This window comes from Bidens hawaiensis, unplaced genomic scaffold (genome assembly GCF_021521415.1).
Source record: "Bidens hawaiensis isolate Kalapana, Puna unplaced genomic scaffold, B.hawaiensis_p1.1 tig00004283_1, whole genome shotgun sequence".
Classification (NCBI taxonomy): Eukaryota; Viridiplantae; Streptophyta; class Magnoliopsida; order Asterales; family Asteraceae; genus Bidens; species Bidens hawaiensis.
This window is the reverse complement of record NW_027491258.1, coordinates 1,903,497-1,926,193: the sequence shown is the minus strand read 5'-3', so window position 1 is coordinate 1,926,193 and position 22,697 is coordinate 1,903,497. Positions and strand designations below refer to the sequence as shown.

At 31.3% G+C, this 22,697-nt stretch overlaps 2 protein-coding genes and 1 long non-coding RNA gene across 4 annotated transcripts; 2 read left to right on the top strand and 1 right to left on the bottom strand.

Annotated features, from left to right (window-relative positions):
• Nucleotides 1–1,082: 1,082 nt before the first annotated feature.
• On the top strand, nucleotides 1,083–4,135 carry LOC143626159 (uncharacterized). Of its 2 annotated transcripts, XR_013152387.1 has the most exons (4): nucleotides 1,083–1,132; nucleotides 2,166–2,274; nucleotides 3,910–3,960; nucleotides 4,035–4,135. It is a non-coding gene; the product is annotated as an uncharacterized LOC143626159 (long non-coding RNA). The 2 variants fall into 2 exon arrangements; XR_013152386.1 differs by lacking the exon at nucleotides 1,083–1,132 and having other exon boundaries at nucleotides 2,110–2,274.
• An 11,399-nt stretch (nucleotides 4,136–15,534) lies between these two features.
• On the top strand, nucleotides 15,535–19,185 carry LOC143626190 (putative prolyl 4-hydroxylase 4). Its single transcript, XM_077096337.1, has 6 exons — nucleotides 15,535–15,723; nucleotides 15,867–15,971; nucleotides 16,855–16,912; nucleotides 16,981–17,156; nucleotides 17,232–17,298; nucleotides 18,706–19,185. The coding sequence occupies exons 1-6, from the start codon at nucleotides 15,535–15,537 to the stop codon at nucleotides 18,999–19,001; spliced, it is 891 nt and encodes a 296-aa protein (XP_076952452.1). The 3' UTR covers nucleotides 19,002–19,185.
• Nucleotides 19,186–20,274: 1,089 nt separating this feature from the next.
• Nucleotides 20,275–22,307, bottom strand: LOC143626158 (uncharacterized). Its single transcript, XM_077096318.1, has 4 exons — nucleotides 21,359–22,307; nucleotides 21,071–21,278; nucleotides 20,694–20,823; nucleotides 20,275–20,608 (listed from the first exon to the last, which is right to left on the bottom strand). The coding sequence occupies exons 1-4, from the start codon at nucleotides 22,027–22,029 to the stop codon at nucleotides 20,358–20,360; spliced, it is 1,260 nt and encodes a 419-aa protein (XP_076952433.1). The 5' UTR covers nucleotides 22,030–22,307; the 3' UTR covers nucleotides 20,275–20,357.
• Between the last annotated feature and the right edge of the window lie 390 nt (nucleotides 22,308–22,697).

Sequence of the window (22,697 nt, the reverse complement as noted above, 5' to 3'; positions counted from 1 at the left end):
TAGAGTTTTCTTGAGTATATAAAAGATATAAAAATGGACGTTTAAAATACCCATCGGGTATACCCGACCAAAACCCGTCAAGTTTGTAGCTACTTTTGACAAAATAACTATTTAATCAAAATTCCACTAAAGAAAAAAAAATCAATAAAAGAGTTGCATGTTTAAAAAAAACACAAAGGTATATTAAATGGTTGTCATCAAATTGTTGTAGTTTTAGATTATCAGTACATGGGCGGATCCAAGGGTAAATGAGGGTGGGCAAACGCCCGTCCAACCTATGTTTTTAGTGTAGTTAATAGCCCGATCTTATTGTTTAAGTCAAAGTGCCCACCCTCCGGTTGCCGGATATAATTCTACTTAGGAAAGGTCTTTCAAAAACCCGCAACTACTTTATACAAAAAAACAAATAAAAATATAAGTGTTTAGGAAAACATAACACCTACAAAGCTAACAAACAAGTGGTAATGGATATATTCATGTAACTTAGAAGAAAATACATACCATGATACAAAATCCAAATACAATTCTATATTTATTGGTCTAGTTGATTAACCGTGTTCATTTCAAAAAAATAATATATAACTAAATGCAGAAAAGAGGTAAATATTTTAATTATATAGCAACGATTAATATTATTTTAATTTTGATTAGAAATAGTGTATATGAGGAAGGAAGAAGAAACGGAAGGAGATCAAAGAATATTTGAAGGTTATTTTAATTCTTCATATTTACTTATTTTCTTTTACTATTTTCTAGACAAACACATGTTTTGTATTTTTGTGAAATCTTATTTTTCACAATGATTCATACTAAAGTAAAGCTAGTAACATCCGTCATTAGTTTTTAATTAACAATTATAATTATTATTAGTTTAATTTTAAAAATTGTATCTAAATTAATATTCTTATATATTGTCTAAGTTATACTATATTGCTTTAATTTATAAATTTTATTTAATAAAAGATATTTACCATTAAGTAAAAATATGTTATAAGTTTGATTAATCTCAATAATAAGAAATATAAATTATCTATTTTATTTAGTTAATTAACACTAATATATATGTTTAACTTCTAGGCTTTATGAAATTCAAATCAAACAAAAAAGATAAATTAGTTATTTTATTATAAAGGTTAAAATCAAGTGTCATACGTAACACTTTTCCTTTTCCTTTCCCCAACCCACTTTAATTCTCTCCGTAGATTTAGACCATGTGTAGTCATAAAGCTCCACTACCGGGGGTTATGCGTCACGTGGCGCCCAGTCAAAGTTATGGTTTTGTATAAAAGCATGCTGTAGTCATAACTCTCTACTACCAGGGGTTATGTGCCACGTGGCGCCCAGTAATCATTAGTTTTATTTGTTTTTTAAAATACTAAATCATTTAAATAAATTAACATAAAATTAAAAATTACATTAAACTTCCAAATAAAATATACATTAAACTAAATTAAAAAAATACATCAAATTAAAATAAATAATACTAATAAAACTAAAACTCATTTATATTTTTCTAAAATTTTCGCTCGTCGATTGGCTTTTAGAGATTGGACTATCGGGTCGTCTTCGGATAGCTCGTTTGATAAAATCTTGATGTCTTTGTCCATCTCATTCCTTCGAAGTAGGTCAACGGCGTCCAAATTTACTTGAAGTCGTTGAGTTCCAAGTTGGTGTAAATCTTGGAGTCGAGAGTTCATTAATTGGAATTGGCTTTCCAATTCGGGATTCGAACCCGTTGCCAACGACGAACCGGTTGTGGATTTTGGTTGCCTTGACGGGCATATTGGCCGAAACCGAGAATATTTTGGTTGTTGTTTGGAAACATGATGGTAGAAATATTAGTGTAAAAGATATAAATTGGTATAGAAGTGGAAGGAGTTTGTTAAAAAAATGAGTTTGGTTTGTTTATATAGTATAAATATAATTAATATAATTTATTTATTTTTTTAAATTCCCAACGGCTCCAACGGCTGTTTTTTTTATTTTTGTGCCAACCCCGCGCTTTGTATACAACGCAGCCAAAAACAAGCTTCACATAACGCGGGGGTACCCCGCGTTTTCGTCACATAACGTAGTGGCAACGTTGCCGTTGCGGATGGTCTTAGACGTAAGACAAACTCCTCTAACTAAAAACCCTTGACAAATATCCGCCACCCAGTTATCAGAACACGTTCCAAATAAATTAGACGCCGCCCGACGTCTTGGCCACCATTCAATTGCCGCCGCTCAAACACCTTCAGCCATGATGAAATCCCCAGTTTGATTCTTTTATAGGTATGGTTTATTTTTAATTGTCCAGATTGTTTTGATTGTACAAATCGGCTTCTGTTGGTTTTATGATAACTGGGTTAGATTGTATCTTCTGCCTATGAATAAATAAGTGTGATTAGATTCAATAATTAGGCTTTGATAGTATTCGTTGTTTTGTAGTATTCGTATGTACAACAATTCGACTGCTAGTTAACTTTGTTATGGAAGATTTGGCTTCGCAGTATATTTTGCTTTTCTTCATTAACCGTGTTCATCGTTTTCATACGCTAGTTAAAATTAGAAACCAAAAAAAACTATATTGATTGTTATTGGGGAATAATATTTTCCGTGTATTGAATAACAAAAAAAAACATCTCTCTTTATACAGAGATATTTCAAGGAATATGATCATAGTAAAGTTAACTAATCAGTGATGGTGATAAAACGTTTATAACTATCTAGTATTCAAAGGAGATAAGAGATGGAATAAGAACAAAAAGATAAACTTAAAAATAATCAAAAAATAATAACTATAATAAATAATATGTTCTGTTAAAAGTTACAAACTTTATATTTTGCAACATGTTTTAGCACTTGTTATCAAGATGATTTTATGCATTTTTAAGCTTTTTAGTAAATATGACAAGTATGATTGCATGAACAAAAGTCAAGTTTAGCACTTGACTGCTAAGATTTGTTTGTGTTGAACATAGCCAAGTTCTTTTTTTTTTCTGATCGTTAGAGATGACTCATAACACAAACTCGACCCGTTCCATCATAAACGAATCGAAACTTCCAAATCCTCTTCAATGGCTAATACTTTAATAGTTTAGATGACTCGTCATTTTTAGTAAACGGTCAAAAATAGCATTTTCAGTAAACGGGCCAAAGTTGTCAATTTTAGTTAACGTGCCAAAAATTATATTGTTTAGTAAATGGGTGAAAAGTATCATTTTTGAGTTAACGGGTCCAAATTACCATTTTTGGTGAACTCGCAAAATTATCATTTTTTGGTTCTTCAAGATATTTAGTTTTTATTTCTTTTCCAGGGGTTTGAATGGTGTTTTTTTGCAGTATTTAGAAGGATTGTTGGTGAGGTACAATTTAAATAAAATTAACATTCTATCTATATATACTACATATAAAGCATGAGTGAAGGATTGTTTGGTTTGGTGATGTGTTTTAGGTTTGGGGTTCTTAAGAAATATGTTGTTAAGATCAGTTGCTATTAAGTTTTAATGATTTGATTTAGTGGGGTTTTGAGATTATGCGTTGTGTGTTGGAAATGTTTTATTATTTTTTTATTTTTTTATTTTTTTTTCTCTTTCGTTTGTTTTGGTTTGTTAGGGTATGATGTTCATCATCATTGCTTCGTACTTTGATAATGATGTTGGATGTGATTTTGCTGATGTAGTTACCATCACATTTAAAGTGAATGTGAATTGTCAAGAATATAAAAAAAGTCAGTGATTTTGATTCTCGGAATGATGTGGATATGGTTTGAGGATGCCATTTTGCTTATACATTGACTTTAAAATTGGGATTATAGTATATGTGTTGTGTTTTAGCCATTAATATTTGTTTCAAGTGCTTCATTGTTTCAAGGCTATTTAATCTACATGATATGAGCTCACTGTGTTTTTTCCCCTTGTGTTTCAGTTGCTGGGTATTATAAATTTCTTTCACTCTCTGTATTAGCTGGAATCTAAGGTACGGTTTCTTAACTAATCATTTCTATTGTGCAGTTTACACGAATATTAATATATAGTTACTTTTATGGGCAGAATTTATGAGAACTACACGCGCTTTCTATCCATTTCAACTTGACCAGAGGACAAGCACATTATAAGAGCAGCAGGGGCGTCAAATATTGAAAACAATGCTGGTAAGTTTGTTTAAAAGAAACTACTTTTGTTGTATATGTGTGTCTATTTATATTGTTAAATTACATTTATTTTGCAAAAATGTTCTGTTATCAAATAACTACGCTATAATAAAAACATTTAATACAAAACAATCTATCAAACAAATGAAACACATAAACTGATATAGCTAAATATTAAACATATTAACACATATCAAACTAAAACATATAAAACACAATAATGTAGGTTATTTCATAAAATTTGTATAAAGTAGGAGCAATTATAAAACAAATAAAGTACATACCTTTGAAAGTACTTTTGAGAGTAGATGCAAAATTCTTCAAGCTTTCACGGAGAGAATTTGAAGTAATCTGAGAATGTAAGACATGTATGTAGTTTAAAATGATTTGTAGGGGATTAAACCAAAGAATGCAATCACAATAAAAAACATATAAGAAAATTTTATAGCTGATTAGTAAAATAGTAAATACATTGCATACCTATCAATGTAAGAACTTGTTGAAAACTGTGAATTTAGAGTGATGATCCAAATTCTGATAGTTGAAGCAGATCAAAAAGGGAGGTTAGAGTTACCTTCCTTATATTGAAGCACCACACCCACAAAAAAAAAAGGAAACCACGTTTCAAGTAACTGTTTTTGTTAACATGTAACTGTTTATTTATATTATTAAAACTTCAACTATGAAATACAAGTTATTTATATTTACGGAATTTCATAAATGTATTGAGTTATTAACTTATATGTAAAAATATATGTAACATGTAATAATTCTTATTATTAAATTTCAAGTAACAAACACATGTTATATATTAAAAGATTTTTAATAAATCTCCAAGTGTTCTTTAACTAAATGTATACGTTATGTTAAAATAATCTATTTATTTATTTATTTCGAGTATTTGTATTTTTTTTTAATTATATTATTTCCAAAGTATTTTAAAACATTAATTAATGTTAGATCAATTTAGTAATGTGATACATATTTACAGCCTTAATTGATTATGTGTGGTGACAAACATAAGTTTTAAATAAAACATAAATGAAACTTATTTTTTTGAAATTGTCTGGATAAAGTAATTATACATTCAAACGAACCCATGATCTCATAACTTCCTAGCATTTTGCTTGAAAATAGGAGATATATAACCAATTTTTTAATTTAATTTTTTGTCGAGTTTTTTAAAAGAAATAAATAGTTATTTTTTGTTTGGCATAGATCATTCATGTAACTAAAAACATGGGATTAATCGAACTCAACATTCATTAAAACAAAGATAAAGATAACATACCTAAGTAAATAAAAACAAACAGACATGACAAAACATAATTTAAAACTAAACAAAACTAAACTTAGATTATCTAAGAATTAACAACAGTAACTCGATTACGCTTCTGGACAGAGACACGTGGTTTTTTGATTATCATCTTAGGATTAAAACCCGAGTCAGTTTTATCAGCTAGGCCATCATCATCTTGATTGTCGTCAGGGTCATCAACATTAATAACTTCACTCCAACACCATTCTGAAAGGTTTTTAAGTCTTTTGGCATTCTTTTCAAACCCTTGAGCCTACGTAGACAACATTTTTTTAAATCAGCAAATGAGAAAAATTAAAAATAAAGAAAATATAGCTACCATTTCACTCATTCCACGCTTCATAGGAGATTTGTAGGGGTCCAAATTAAGATCACATAAAATGATCTCAACACCATCAGAAGTAGGCTGCAAAAAAATGGACATACAAAAGTTATATTAGCCAAAAAAACATTAAAAAAGAAAAGACTTTATACTTACGGAAGGTGAATGATTTAGCTTTTCCTTTGGTGTTTGTTCTTTGAATTTTTTCCTTTGCATCATGCTTTGTCTCCATGTGATTTGTTTTTCCCTAACATATAAGATAAACAAAAATTAATAGTTAGCAACATGTGCAAACGTATATAACTTATGTAAGCATAAATAATTTGTATTAAATATTACCTTGTGATCTTTGTGTGTTATGATGATGGTTATCTTCATTATTGTAGAAGCAGGTTGAGATATTGCAGCCTTGCAGGAATGTTTTTCTAACAAACGATTACTTCTTTAAATAGTTTTAATTTGCACTTGCCTAACAAATACAATAATGCCATGTGGCAGCCCACTAACCCACTTATTAATATTTGAAACATGATTGAACGGTTAATTTGCGCCAAATTTGTTAAGTGGGAATCAAAATTTTCAAACTTTATAAATAATATGGGCTCCTTTAATTTAGGTAAATGATACACATTGTGATAATAATACTCTATTGTCACACATGCAAAATGTGATTGTAATTTGCAACGGTTAATAATTTGTTACTTTTCTTGAGATTGTGTTTTTTATAATATATTATTTGAAGGTTGAAAACAAATTGTATAACTAAATAGTGTTGGTTTTGCACAATTTAGTCTACAATTTTTTTAGGATTTGTGGACCTAAGAAAAGGGACCATCAAAGCCTTGATTTATTTCACTCAATATTAGGATTACCATTAACGTTTGATTATTATAATTAAAATTATCAACTAATTTTTTTAAGTTCTTTGAATCTTTTTATGACATTTATTCATTATATGCAGAAAAACACGAAGGTTGTTACTATTGATAATTACGAAGATGTTCCGGTCAACGACGTGAAATCGCTCCAAAAGGCCGTAGCAAACCAACCCGTGGCAGTCGCTATTGAAGCTGGTGGCCGGGATTTCCAGTTCTACACTTCAGTAATAATAAAATCTTTACACAACTTTAACTCTTGTAAAACATTCTGAGAATCTTTGTAAAATTTTAACTTATTTTCATTTTGCACAAGGTATCTTCACCGGTTCATGTGGAACCGCTTTAGACCACGGTGTTCTAGCAGCCGGATACGGTACTGAAAACGGAAAAGACTACTGGTTAGTTAAGAACTCGTGGGGTGCAGAATGGGGAGAATCAAAATGGTAAAACAGAAGCTAAGTCAAGAAAGGTGAGCTAAAACATTATTTTAATTGTTATAATTATTTTGGCGTTGATGGCTTGGTAAGTTTGTCTAGATGCGAGTGTGACTGGATTAGTCATGTTGACCACAGCTAGACGGCTATGCATGTAGTTCTTCGAGACCATAACATTTTGATTTATTTTATTGTGCAGCTTTCCAAAAGTGCATAAAGGCTGCTATCAAGGTGGATAAATCATCAGGTGGACAAATGAATAAAAGTGATTGTAAGTTTATTTAATTCTTATTGTGGTGTGTAATGTTTAATTTAGATAAATAGAGTAAATATGTAACAAATGATTTACATATTTAATTTATTCTATTTATCTAAAACTTTTTATAAATGGAAATGATTAAGGTAGTTGAATTTAAGAGAAAAAATTGGTAATGGTAAAATTATATATGAAAAGTTTCAACTTTTATGCTTTAGAGAGTTGTAAATAGATGCAACTATAACTTGTACTTTATAATCCGCACCTCGGTTTTGGATAAAATTTATATCAAAACGTAGATAAAAATAAGAATATTGCAATGATATGTTTGAAGTTTTTAGAAAAAATAATATACTTGGAAGATATAAACAAAATAGTATGATAAATAGGTTTGAGGAATTTGTGGATAAAGAGATGGGATTGAAATGTAAATATATGTTAAATTTACAAAAAAGAAACAAAAATAAAGGGTATTTATTGTAAATATTATATATAAATAGAATAAATATGTAACAAATGATTTACATGTTTAATTTATTCTATTTATCTAAAACTTATTATAAATGAAGCGGATTGAAGGTAGTTGAATTTAAGAGAAAAAATTGGTAATGGTAAAATTATATATGAAAAGTTTCAATTTTTATGCTTTAGAGACTTGTAAATAGATGCAACTATAACTTGTACTTTATTATCCGCACCTCGGTTTTGAATAAAATTTATATCAAAACGTAGATAAATATAAGAACATTGCAATGATATGTTTGAAGTTTTTAGAAAACTTAATATACTATTTAAACAAAATAGTAAAAAAAATGGGTTTGAGGAATTTGTGGATAAAAATGATGGGCTTGAAACGTAAATATATGTTGAATATACAAAAAAAGAACAAAGATAAAGGGTATTTATTGTAAATATATCAAAATTTCATGCAATGAGAGTTGTACTTGTAGCACCAAGTCAGGTACCTCTTAAATAAAATTTAAGAGGTCCTTGACTGGTGCTTTATATATAGTATAGATATAAATATTTCCTTAATTAATGTTTCTTACATGTGCCCTTAGGGCTAAGGGCACATGTTAGAAAATCCTTTTTTTTAAAATAAACTCAGTATCTTTATCTAAAAAGGAATTAATGCATTCTCTACACTAACCAAACTAGTATTGTATGTATATATACTTTTTCAAAACATATGCCTTTTGAATTTCAATCACCATATTGAATGCATATAACGAAACTACCAGACAAAAACATCATAAGTAGGCTTGGTTATTGAATATAACTCATGATACAATTGTAGGACACCATGGCTATTGTCGACCCAACATTCATCAGACAAGGCATATTCCAGGCCACATATATAGTGACGTGTATATCAAAATTGATGTATAAATATCACATATATCTCCAAAAAACTTCTTATATAATAAATAAAATATCAGATGTATCCATTTTAACATATTTTGAAACAGTTTATAATAACCATTTTACTTTTAGTTTTCTTAAAAATATCATGCATGATTATCTATTTTTTATTTTTAAATGCTTAGTTTTATTTTTCGTACGCAACCTATGAAAATAATTATGTGCTAATTAACAATGACACAATAAATAAAACTTAAAAAGGAAATAAAAGTAGAAGATTACTTTTTATAATTTAAAGAAAGTCTTCATTAGCATGATTAGTATAATTGTTTATAATTTTATACCTTTCAAAGTTAATGGAACATTTAGCTTTTATGTGGTGTTTAAGTTTTGTTTTATTATTTATATAATTCATTTGTTTAATTTATTGACTTATAAAGGTAAATATGTATTTCGAAATGTTCGATCGAATAAAACGTTCATTTAATTTGCTTATTTCACGATGAAATTACTTGTTTATTAACAAAAAAGTCATTAGATTATTTTCCTACATAACTTTATACTACTTGCTTGTTTAACCTTTAAAAAAGCTTTAAAAAATATCAGAAACAGTACTATTGTAAGTTATTGAAATCATAGTGAAATGTTAATTGAAAGAACAGTAATTTCTTCTGTTGAAAAGCGTAGTAATCTTTATAAAAACACACTATAATATGTGAATGAATATGAAAATTATATAATTATGAAAAACAATGATAACATATTAAAATGAATATATGCGTTATGAAAATCCTACGATGTTCGAATATCATTTTAGATTATATAATATCTAATAAGTTTGAAAATAGAAATGAAATTCTTCCAATTCTATAAGGATGTTTGTTATAGATGGTAAAGGGGTGGTGTTGGGGAAACACAGCTGGGGGACGGTAAACGGCGGGCGACAAGGGGTGGTGGTGGTGTTGGAACGGCTGGCGATAAAGGGTGTGAATGGCGGGGTCTATTCAATTCTAATGGTCATATGACCGTTTATATTAAAAATAATTAATCTTTTTTCCTTTATATATCCATCAACACTAAACAATGATAAAAAACTAGATGTTTTGTTGAGCACATGAAAAAGGGATACAAATTATAGTCTTCGGCGGATTTGATTGGACATGAGAACATCTTTGAAGAAACAAGCAAAATAGTGACGACGATTAAAATAACTGTAACTTTTAAAAGTTTTTGTTATATATTTTTTTTATAAAGTTTAAAGTCTTCAGTACTCACGTGACGATGACGTAACATTCTAGCGAACAGCCTAAAGGTAAATCACTAACATATTTAATAATTAATTACATAAATGCAACATAATAAAAATATAAAGCAAATAAGATGACAGATAATCGAGTGATGGAGTGCCACCATGATCGGTTATCACGGTTTTGGGCCACCTTTCAGAAGTTGGTGGGTGTCCAATATGACAGCTCCTTCCCAACAAAAGTACAAAACAAGAAAACGACTTCTAGACTTGTGACTTGTGACTTGTGCTAAACTTCAATCTTTCCATTAATGAATAATTAATTTTCATATATTTTATTTCATCCCAAAATAGAATATCACTAAAAGCTGGTGAAGATTGATTATGATCCTCTGATTTAATACTTTAAAAGTGAGACACCTTTATATATTTTATTTCTAACTTTAAAAAACACATAACATAAAATAAATGCTTTTTTTTTATTTCTAACAGTTGACAACTTTATATGTTTTATTTCTAACTTTAGAAAGCACATATAACATAAAATAAATGTTTTTTTTTTTTACTTTAGCATGATAGTGTTATATTTAAAAAAAAAATGGATTGTATTACAATATGATGAATATATAAAAACAATGTATAGCAAGAAGGTAGCAGGAAACTATAAGAACAATTAGGGGTGTTCAAAATTTGTTTCGAATTCGAAACATTTGAAATTTGACTCGATTTGAATTCGATTTCAAAATATTTGAATCCGATTCGATTCGTATTCGAGTATAGTAATCGAATACGAATCGAATTCATGATTTTTTATTCGATTCGATTCGAAATTCGAATTCAAATTATATAATATATTAATATATATTTTGTTTATTAATTTTGGTCCAACCCGTAAATAATAAATGTCGAAAACATAATAATTAATCCCAATAACCCATACTGATATTTTTTAATTTTGCCAATACTTTATTTTGAACTTATTATCATGTGGTATTGTAGCTACTTTAAACTTATATTTATGTGTTATACATTGATGATTATGGTTTTTGAATTTTTTTTGACATAGAAGAACTTGAATCAGTTCGACTTTATTCGAATTTGATTCGAATTCGAGTTTCATATACGAATAGAATAGAATTTCAAATATGGGAGATAATACGAATACAAATAAGAATCGAATAATCCAACTTTTAAACGAATACGAATTGAATACGAATACCAGCAAAAAAATAAGTATTCGAATTATTCGATTCGATTAACTTGAAATTTCGTTATTCGATTCGATGAACACCACTAAGAACAATAGAGGGTTTGGAAAACTCTGTTTAACTAAAGTTAGACTTATTGTTCCTATTACTAAACCACAAAACGTATAATAACAATAGAATAAAAATTTGTATCCTTTAAAATGTTAAAGACTTGAAGACACAAATCATTTCTGAAACGCCACAACACTCATTAAGACGCCATTACAATAGCCTCGACCAAACACTTTTTTAGCATATGTCAATGTTTGAGTTAATAGTTGAAGCAAGATGATTTGATGATTCTGAAACCGGCAAACTCAAATCCAACCACATGCCAATTGCATTCCAAGTCTTGCAGCAATAATACACTCTCCCATCAGAGAGTCATGAATACCAATACGACCTCCTTAGCGCACAACAGACATACAACCGTACAAATGTCAATACCTTTAGAACACAATTTGATTTGTGTAGGAATCCGATCTTTAAACACCTGCTAAACTAGAATATTCATTTTCATAGGAACAAATTATTTTATTTCATCTCGTGCAAATTTCACTGGCCGAAAGAATGAAGTGATCAATGAACTTACAAGTAATTTTTTTTTTAAAACTTATGAACATAACTAATTGTAAATGTTTCATGACCTCCAAGGGACCTAATATATGTATCCAAACTAGAGGGCAATGTAGTGCAGGGCCGGCTCAAGGGTGTGGCAGGATAGTAGACGGCCACAGGCTTGGCACCCTGCTAGGCCTGAATTTTATTTTTTATTTTAAAGTATATGTATTTTTATGAAAATATATATATATATATAATCAATGTTTCAACACATTTACATAAGTACTAGCTTGGTCTAGTGGCAAAGAGGTTGTGGGTTCTAGTCTTATTTGAGGCATTTTTAAGTTTATTTTTATACAACAGTTTTTTACACAACTCAAATCATAACCAAGTAAGATCACTTAAAATTAAATTGTTTAAATTCAACAAATTGTTTCTTTTACTTAAGGTCCAAAAAAAATTTCGCCTTTGGCCCAAAAAAATTTTCGTCTTCTCAAAGCCGGCCCTGATGTAGTATCATGAATCCCATAACCTACCGCCCAAGTATCTCCATTATTTTAAAATTAATCTTGCTTTTTATACATTTAGGTCTCTTCCTCCCAAAGTTATTACGTTTCTGAAAAAATCCCAAAGCTATTACGTTTCTGAAAAAAGTTCAACGAATCGTGCACAACTTATCGACACCAAATACCCATAATTTTGTTTTTAGTAGGATCGAGCTTGTTATTCAAAAAAGAGTGGTGACATAACTTGTTGCCCGCTTACCCACCTATTGTAATTGGATCTTTTTTGTTCAGTTATAAAAAACTATTTTAGTTAAAAAAATATTATTTAAAAAGGAAATAATAAAATAAAAAAAATAATCTTTGAAGTGGGTTAAGTGTATACTCAAAACTCTCTAACATCATCATGGTTATCAAACTTTAAACTCTACAAGTTCTATCTTGTCACACCCACCGCCCGATAACGAAAACACTAGGCGTGTTAAGATAAAAATCATACTTAATGTATTAAGGGGTGTTTAGAATTACTTATTTTCATTAACTTATGACTTATTAACTTTTTGAAAAAAAAGTAATAAGGTGTTTGAGATTGTTCATACCGTGAGAGAAAAAGTTTAATAAGTTACAATTTTATAACTTATTAACTTATTAAAAAATTATAAAGAGGTAAAATAAGGAATTCCAATCACACCCTAAATATAGGAACTTCAGTTAATCATAACAAATTGGTTCATACAAAGCAAAACATCATAATCCAACTTAATATTATATCAAAAATTTGTTTAATGGCCTTCTAATCTCTATTCCTAACTCCTAAGTAATCATCATTTATCATGCGATCTTCAACTGTTCAGTTTTGGGCCGAATGGTCGCAAGCCCAATCACGCCATAAAATATTGTTTTTAATAAAAAAAATCACGGAAAAAAATTAAAAATATATTATCTTTGATCCAGATTGGTTTAGAATGAAACTTATACTGAAACGTAAATATAAATAGTCATGTTACAATTGTGTATACAAAATTTTAAGAACCATAATATTTTCAAAAATAAAACACGTTAAGTGTTAATTATAAAAGTCTATTTTTGCAAATGCATTGAATATGAAAAATGTAACATATATTATTAAAAATCAAACTTCAAAAAAACTATCTTAAAGTGATTTGTAATAAATTAATTGGCTTATTTCATGAATAATAAATTTGTGAGTTAACCAGCATACGATTTCTAATATATATATAACAATCACGGAAATAAAAAATAACAAGCTATAGATGGATGAAAATTCGCATATATCCTGCCAAATCATCTTCCATCATTTTTCATGCTTGATAAATTTTTTATTATACAAATCATCAGGTGTCAGTTTTATGTGAAAGATTTAAACCTTATCCAAATTTTGATATCTATCTTCTTCTATAGTATCTGTTTTGTGGGGCTTGTTCGTTCAACAAGCTTCCAACCTTCTATTTCGACTTTTAATGCATCTATTTTTAAAACATCAACATTCACTTTCATGCAAATTATTAAACTTGACTCACCAACACTATTGTATGCAAGTTGATGTTACATGTTACCCACTTACCCTACTAGAAACATTCACTTTCAAGCAAATTGCCAAATTTAATTTACCAACACTGTTTTAGTTTTCTTTTCATTTTTTTAATAAGGGGTATGATTACAATTTACACTACTATAACACAAGGGTGATAAAATCCGTTAGTAATTTCTAACAGATCCTACGAAATCTCTAAGAAAAAAGTAAAAACAATAATTAAACTATTAACGGAAACACGGTGTGCATTGGTGTTATACGATGTTGTATGATATCTAAATATTACACAAGTCTCATTTTTTCCCCAATATGTGCAATAGACGAGTCTCAATTAATTTACTTTTTTAAAACGATGACTTTCTTGTGTTGAAGCTACCGCACTCCTCCTCAAAGTCTTGTTGTCCCACTACGGCCATAATGTATTGTCTTAACCACGCTTACGTTGGCTTTAGAGTTTGCCTTAGGCGTTCTCCCGAGAAACTATACGCCGACAGCCACTTGACACTTGACAGTCGTTGTGTTGCCATAAGAGCAGAAATCGCTGGTGTAACATACGTGGGACGAAAACCAGAGTGAGCTCATGATTCGAACTGACAACCTTGCACAATGCCTAATTCAAATATATGTACAGTGTATAGAAATTTTTGAGAACCTTTTTTATATAAAAAAGATGAAACATATCCATTAGTTGACACACGCATATAATCATGTTGTACTGTTGAATAACAAGCCAGTGAGTTCCATTTGAAAAATTCGTGTGCTTGGAAGCCCCTGGTAATTAAACAAACCAATATTTTACCATGATTACAGTTTTAGAGAAACGCGAAAGCGAAAGCTTATGGGGCCGCTTTTGTAATTGGATAACCAACACCGAAAACCGTCTTTACATTGGATGAGTTGGTGTTTTGACGTTCTCTATCTTATTGACCCTAACTTATGTATTTGTTATTGTCTTCACTGCTGCTCCTCCATGGTATTTGTGAACCTGTTTCTGAATCTCTACTTTATGGAAACAATAATATTTCGGGTGCCATTATTCCTACTTCTGAATCTGTTTCTGAACCTCCAGCAGCTACAGTTTTATTTCTATAATTCACTAAAAATAATGTAAACGGAGAACAAACTTGAGTCTCCGTCAAGGAACCCAAACCTCGTATCACTGTGTTTTGAGTCTCAAATTATTTCAGCCCCGACAAGTGTTGCAAAAATCCCAACTAGGGTTTCGATTAATCGCTAATTCCCACTTCACTGATTAATTTTGGGCTAATCGGCAAATTAATCAGTCAATGATCAAATCCGTCCAAAATCAGGATTAATTGGATTTAATAGGCTGTTTCCGTGAGATTCTGGCCAAAATAAGTAGTTTCTGCCGAGATTTCGACAAAAATAATCCTGATTAATCGCTAACCAAGTGTTCGACTAACTACTAGCGTTTTTTAAAACATTAACCCCGACATTCCATATTACATGTTTTTTTTACATCACATGTGCTTGGTTCCACAAACACATCTCAACTCTAGTTTCTTTTCTAATTTCATTACACGATCAGAACCAACGAACCCTAATTTTAAATTCCAAGGAGTTGAATCTTTCTCCACATTATTATTATTACTATTATTATGTCATCAATTGTTCATTTGACTTCCTGAATCACTCACAATTACAGATCCAATTCATTACCATTCAATCAATTACAGATCCATTACTACCCAACTCAATGCCCACTCTTCATCTTCATCCTCATCTTCATCTTCTTCTGATCTCACTCTTAATATTCTTCGTGTCACCATCCTTCAGCTCATCGATCGTCAACCCATCTAAAGTCAAACAGATTTCATGGAAACCAAGGGCTTTCGTCTACGAAGGCTTTCTCACCGAACAAGAATGTGATCACATCATTTCCCTTGTAAGTAATTGCTTTGATTATTATTATTATTATTATTACTGGGTTTGTGTTTAAATTGATAATTAGGAAAAAAAAATCATTTTTTTTATGTTAGTTGTGTTTGATTTGAATTGGGATTTTTTTTTGGTGGTGATATGTAATAGGCGAAATCGGAGCTGAAAAGATCTGCCGTTGCGGATAATGTGTCCGGTGAGAGTAAGCTTAGCGAGGTTCGGACGAGTTCCGGGATGTTTATCCCCAAGAATAAGGTAATTCTGCTATTGTTTTATATGTTTATACACCAGCCATTGAGTGATTGTTGGTGATCTGGCACTAGGAGTAGGACTAGGACTAGGGCTGTAAACGAACCGAATAAAACCAGACGAGGTTTTTTTTTTTAGTGTTCGTTCGTGAAGCTTTTGACGAACAAACAGATGGTTCAAGAACACATAACCTAACAAAGTTTCGTGTTTGTGTTCGTTTGTTAATGTTTTTTTCGTTAAATTTTTTAGGCGAACGCAAAGAGACTTAAGTGAATGTAAACAAACATTAACGAGCGTAAACAAGCACAATGAACATAAACGAACACAATCAAAATGCATTAATTTGAAAATAAAAAAAGAACATTGTTCATCCCAAGCATTACAAATAACCACCCAAAAGATATATCATTAAAAACGAGCTACATTAGTAAAATAATAATAATTAAAAAGTTTAAAAAGTTTGAATTTTTGGATAATAATCTATAAAATATATAATATAAGACCCCGTTTAATAAATAAACTAATGTAAACACATGAGCATGAATGAACGTAAAAGAACTAGCATTGACGAACGCAGATGATCGAACATAAACAAGCACGTTACCGAACGTTCACTAACATAAATGAACGAACACGACCTTTGTTCATTTCCGTTCATTTAAGAAATTAAATGGAATTCCTTGTTCATGTTTGTTTGTTTATTAACGGACATAGGTAAACGAACTTCCCGCCGTACGCTTCATGAATGTTCGGTTCGTTTATAGCCGGAACTAGTACTATATCTTTTGTCACTCACTAATAGAAGATTATCATATCTAGTTGAAGCCAAACTCTGTTTTTATCTTTTTATTGTATTCTGCACATTTATATACATTTGCACTTGCAACAGGATCCAATTGTTGCTGGCATAGAAGAGAAAATTTCAACTTGGACCTTCTTACCAAAAGGTATGTTTCATTAATCATTATGGGTGCAATTTAATAAAAAAACTAATTTATTTTACTTTTTTTAAAAGAAAATGGAGAGGACATGCAAGTACTGAGATATGAGCATGGGCAAAAATATGAACCGCACTTTGATTACTTCAGCGACCCTGCTAATATTGCACGTGGTGGACATCGTATAGCAACTGTTTTGATGTATCTCAGTGATGTTGAAAAGGGTGGCGAGACGGTTTTTCCATCAGCAGAGGTTAGTTGAAAATACACTTCTCATGGTGGAAGATTCTATAAAGTTTTTATCTGATGAAGTTTAAAATGTCTATAGGAGACTTCCCGCCATAAAACACCAAAACCGGATGATTTGTCTGAATGTGCACAGAAAGGAATTGCAGGTGCGCTAATGATACATAAAAATACTTGCTTCCTTATTATTGTTTGTTGAGTTACTTTACATAATTAAAATACTAGACATGGCCAAATGTCACTTAGGTCGGATTACTAGCTAGGCAGTTAATGCGGAAAAATATCGGATATCGGTCAAGGACCGATATTTGAGATATCGGTTATCGCGGTGAGATATCGGTGGGATATCGGTAATTTTAACATTATGCAAAATTTATATATATAGCATTTTAACACTAACAATTCAATATACACTCCTACTATTTGCTAATTATCCTTTTGCAAGTTGCAAAACACTTACAATTGTAGCAAGTAGGAACTGATTAAGACTCAAACCACCAACATAAAACACTAAAAGTTGAAAATTAAGACTTAAAACACTAATTTCGGGAATATCGCTGATATATCGGTGAAATATCGGTCAATATCGGCCAAATATCGATCAATATCGCCGATATTTATCTGTACCGAGATTCTGACCGATATTTCAGATGAGGACCGATAACCGAGATACCACCGATATACCACCGAGATTGACTGCATAGATTACTAGTCAAAATGGGTTCGGGTCAAAAGTCAAAAGTCAAAAAGGGTTAATATTTTTTGAATAGACTGGGTTGGTTTGACTGAAAAACAAATTTTTCATATTTTTTTTACCTTTGTAATAAGTAACTAATGTTAAACTTTAATTAACTATATAAATTTAGTAACGATTTAATTTTTTGAATTAGACAGTTTAGGAGGTTATATACATTAAAAATACAAGTTAGATGAGTAGGCGACCTTAGATCCGCTTAATTATTTTTCACCCTGTCCTAATCTTTTTTCCTTCTAAATTTCTATTTCATTTGTCCAAAATTAATTGTGCACTTACAAAAATGAATTGTTACAGTTTACTACTTTTCCTATTTTACCTTAATTGTCCTCATAACTATTTCTTGCAAAATTTCAAAGTCAATTTGTTTTTTAATTGCATGGATGGTTAAATTGACATTTTGTTAATCAAAGCTGCATTAAATATATGCATCTTAGATTTTTTTATTTATTATTATTATTTTCTTTTGTGCACAACTTCTTTGGGACAGAAGAGGTAATAAATGTTAAATAATTAGTGTAAAAATACGATTACAAAAAAGTTACAGTATTAAGCATAATTCCAATAATAAAGCGATTTTAGAGGTTTTACTTGTATAGTTGTATCCATTAAAAGTACACTTTCGTCAACTTTTAACCAGTTTTACTAGTATTATTTGGCTGATCCTTTTAATTTAGCAAGGCTTGTCCGCCAAAGATTAAGCAAAACCTAAATGGCTAAATCTACCCGTTGGTTAGTAAACGGGTCGAATTCACCACTTTGATCTAATACATTAATACTCTTGTGCAAAAACCAAAAACAGTAAAACCAAAAAAAGGAGACGCGCTACTCTTCTTCAGCCTGTACCCAAACGCCAACACGGATGTAATGAGCCTCCATGGTGGTTGCCCTGTACTCCAAGGGGAGAAATGGTCAGCAACCAAGTGGATTCACGTGGACTCGTTTGACAAGATTGTTGATCACGGTGGAAACTGCAGAGACATGAACGAAAACTGTGAGAGATGGGCGGCATTGGGAGAATGCACCAACAACAAAGAGTATATGGTTGGAACTAATGAATATCAGGGTTATTGCCGCCACAGCTGCAAGCTGTGTTAAGTTTAAGTTTGTTTTTTTTACCACTATATGTAAGTCTTTTAATCTATTCTTTAATTTTGATTTACTGATAATATACTATATTTAGTACTCTTTTAACTTTTGTTGTTTTGATTTTTTGAGCTACATTTTATGCTATCTGGATGCTATACTTTACAGTATGTTTGTTATGTTTTAACCCTCTCTTTTATAAATTATGATGATTTTATGACTGTAGAGGGTATATCGGTCATTTTATCAAAGTTTGATAAACCGAATTTGTTATTTCCGAGTAAACGGTTAGGTCTAGCTGGGCAACATTTTTTTGGTTAATTTCTTAACTTATAAGTTATAAATAACTAGTAACAATATGTTAAATACGATTAAAAGTTTTTAAACCTTTTTTTGTTTAATTTCTTAACTTATAAATAACTCGCATTAATATGTTAAATACCATAAAAAATTGTTATAACCGATTTATACATTTGAATCAATAACTATTTTCTTAATTTTTTTTTAGTTTTTATCTTAACTACCCTTTCAGCTTCAATAACAAATATTCATGATATGGGCGTTAAACGAGCCGTGTTGAAAGATTGACATGCTGAACCTGACATAAACCCGAAAATTTTATACTAACTCATACATGACAAGAACCCGAGAACTGACCCACCTTTACTAAACGGGTCAAACCCGACTCATTATAACACCTTTACTAAATGGGCCAAAAGTCATGTCATCTACTCAAAATCAAAGTTGGTGTAACCCAATCCACCAATTTCTCTTCACCACCCACTCCATTCTCATGTTTTAAATTTCTATAACCAATCAACTTATGGTTCAATAATATTTCTTGGTTGTAATACCCACCACCTCCTGAAGCTGATGGGTATGGAGGTGTTGCACCCACAAAACTGCTTCATTATTCTTTCTCCGACCATCGTTACAAAACCTGAGTCGAACACACAACAAATGAATTGTGAAAGCGATGAGGATTCGTATGCTGGATCGGCCTTCTTTCATTCCCCGTCACCAAACTCTCTACCTTTCCCTTCATTCTTCAATAACCAAAACTCAATGGCAATGGTCGCGGATCGTGAAGCCACCGAGCATCTATGTCGCTTGCTTCGGCTCAGGTGAATGATGGTTATGGGTGCCATAGATTGGTGAAAGGTGGTGTGTAGCTTTGTATCATGTATGCATGTTTTGTGAAATATTTTTAATTATATAGATTAAGAGTTTGTTCATAACATGAAACAATAACCATAGATGAATACATACATAAACTATATAATCAACCAATTTCAAGCTACAAACAGATTTCTAAAATCCGGTTACAATTTATAACCAGTTTTGGACCGAATATCACACGTTAGATGTTTATGGATACATGCATTCAACGCATTTGCATGTTAATTTGACAATATTTTGTTTAAGTTTCTTTGATTGTCTCACTTGATCAAGAGGACCGTCCTCCTTGAGTTTCACTAGATCGGCCTTAACGATGTGGTGATCGGATGTGCCTTTCGAGGATACTACCGAGTAAGATCCGGGCACAAATTGATATGGCAATCCCTTCGACGACAGGATGTAATCCACTCGCGTACCATACTTGCATGTTCCTTGTACACCTGATTATAAATGAGTCACAAGATAAGTAAAAAATGTAGTGTAACTTAAACTTAACTAGGCAAAATTAAAGCGTGTAAGTCGTACTTTGGCCTTTACTGATGATCACCGCCGGCTCACAGTCGCCTGCAAATTTTTTTGCATCGGTGTACTTGTTTTCATGTAGAAATCTCATCACGTGTGTTCTTGGTGTAGGTTTTCCCATCTCTTCATAATACTGCAAACAACATTTATACTGTAACATGTTAGGCAAATCCTACATCGTTTCAACTTCAAGCCCGGCCTCAAATGCCAACGACATTATTTTAAGCCCGACCTCAGAACACCATTTTTCTTTCCCTTTTCTCAAATTTTATTAAGATATAATTCTAAATACACGTTCTTTTTTTTTCATTGTGATAATAATTTTATTGAAAACGGAGATGTATATATGCAACATAAAGTATTTTTGGATGTTTTATTACCCTAACGATATTCGTCCATCTATCAAACGAGTAGTCTGATCCACATAACGAATTGATGCCACCGGCCAAGACATGTGGATGATCACTTGATCTAATGATCGCGTTTACTTGTTTCATCCTCCAATCCTCATCTAGGTGATCAAGTTGCGTGCAATAAAAGTTGAGTTCGCCTGTCAGTGGGACATCGATTGTCGCCTTAAGCACATTCCTATACATACCAACGCTTAATAATATAGTTTTTGTAATCATATTTAACGAAAAAAATATTTAAAAATTAAATATTCTTACCTAAAATCTTGTTCATCATATATTTTTTGAACCTTGGACTTCTTAATGGGCCATTTGGACAAAATGGCATTCCCATATTCAGGAGCCCAACTTTCAGCAAACACATAATTCATCCCAAGCCCAAAAGCCAAATCTGACAATGGTCTCATTGCTTTCTCTTCCTCAGCCTTCACATCTTGCAAAGCCAAAACATCAGCATCAACTTCTTTAAGCACATCAAGAATGCTTCTACTAGCATACTCCATCGACCCGATCAACGAGAAGCAAATCGGGCTTCTAAGGACCCGGTCTTGGGCCATGGAAATCTCGTTTTCCGGTAGATTTATTGACACTTTCTTAACAAGATTCTCATTCACAATTGTGCTAGAATGCAAAGGAGAGTTTTTTAATATACTCTTTAGCCCACCTTCGTCATGTTCACGAACCCCGTCGACCCATGTTCCATTCGATGGAGCAACCGCAGGCGCAAGAGAAAACATTGCAACATTAAACGAGGCAACCCGAATATGAGCCGGGGCAGTTTGGACAATCTTTTGACCACGTGCCGTGATCGAGTTTTGCCTTTTGAATCTTTTGATCATAACTTTACGTGCCCGGATTCTCCATGCGAGCACTCGGAGTCTTATCCTTGACCAAATTCGACGCACTTTTCTTCCTATTTTCCGCAACATTATGACTTTGGAAAATGAGGTTATGAAACTATAGTATAGTATAAAAACAAGTTATATATATATAAATCTTGGTAGATAAAGAGAAGTAGTGAAGGAGTGGTTGAAATGGCCACCTGCTCCATGAATTTGGAATGTGTTATTTGACAAATTGTCACAAATTGTTGAAATTGTGTTATCATGACAACATAATACAACTAACTTTCACCCATTAATTTAGACTTTTTGTAAAAGTCAAAGTATGTTCACTATAATAAGACCTAGAGTGACATCAATCTAGTACTGTGGATGATACATGTTATGACTGGCCTAGTTAGAGACAGAACACAAACACAGGTTACACGACACACAGAATGTACCTTTTACTAGAATTTTTTTTTTGGTTATTGGTAAAAGCACATGGATTGTTGTCATATTACACATTTGGTGGATTTTTAGTAGGGTGTGGTGGTTCTAGATAGGTTAGATTTGATGAATAATTTGGACCCAGTAGTTGATTAGAGTTTCAAAGAACGATAAACTAAATCGATTGGTTGGTGGGTCGGTCGGAGCGGCTAGTTCGACCGGTTTAGCTGCTAAATGGCTCGGCGATTTTAATGGTTTCAAATTTTTTTTTACTAACTTAGAAACACATGTGTTACAAGGTTTGAATATATGAAATATTAATTATA

Excerpts from the sequence above, each read along its gene's own strand:
- LOC143626190 (XM_077096337.1), top strand. The coding sequence starts at position 15,535 with ATGCCCACTCTTCATCTTCATCCTCATCTTCATCTTCTTCTGATCTCA. Across the intron at positions 15,972-16,854 it reads TGTTTATCCCCAAGAATAAG|GATCCAATTGTTGCTGGCAT; the intron begins GTAATTCTGCTA and ends CACTTGCAACAG. Across the intron at positions 17,299-18,705 it reads TGCACAGAAAGGAATTGCAG|TAAAACCAAAAAAAGGAGAC; the intron begins GTGCGCTAATGA and ends AACCAAAAACAG.
- LOC143626158 (XM_077096318.1), bottom strand. The coding sequence starts at position 22,029 with ATGTTGCGGAAAATAGGAAGAAAAGTGCGTCGAATTTGGTCAAGGATA. Across the intron at positions 21,279-21,358 it reads TATGATGAACAAGATTTTAG|GAATGTGCTTAAGGCGACAA; the intron begins GTAAGAATATTT and ends TGGTATGTATAG. Across the intron at positions 20,824-21,070 it reads GATGGACGAATATCGTTAGG|TATTATGAAGAGATGGGAAA; the intron begins GTAATAAAACAT and ends TGTTGTTTGCAG.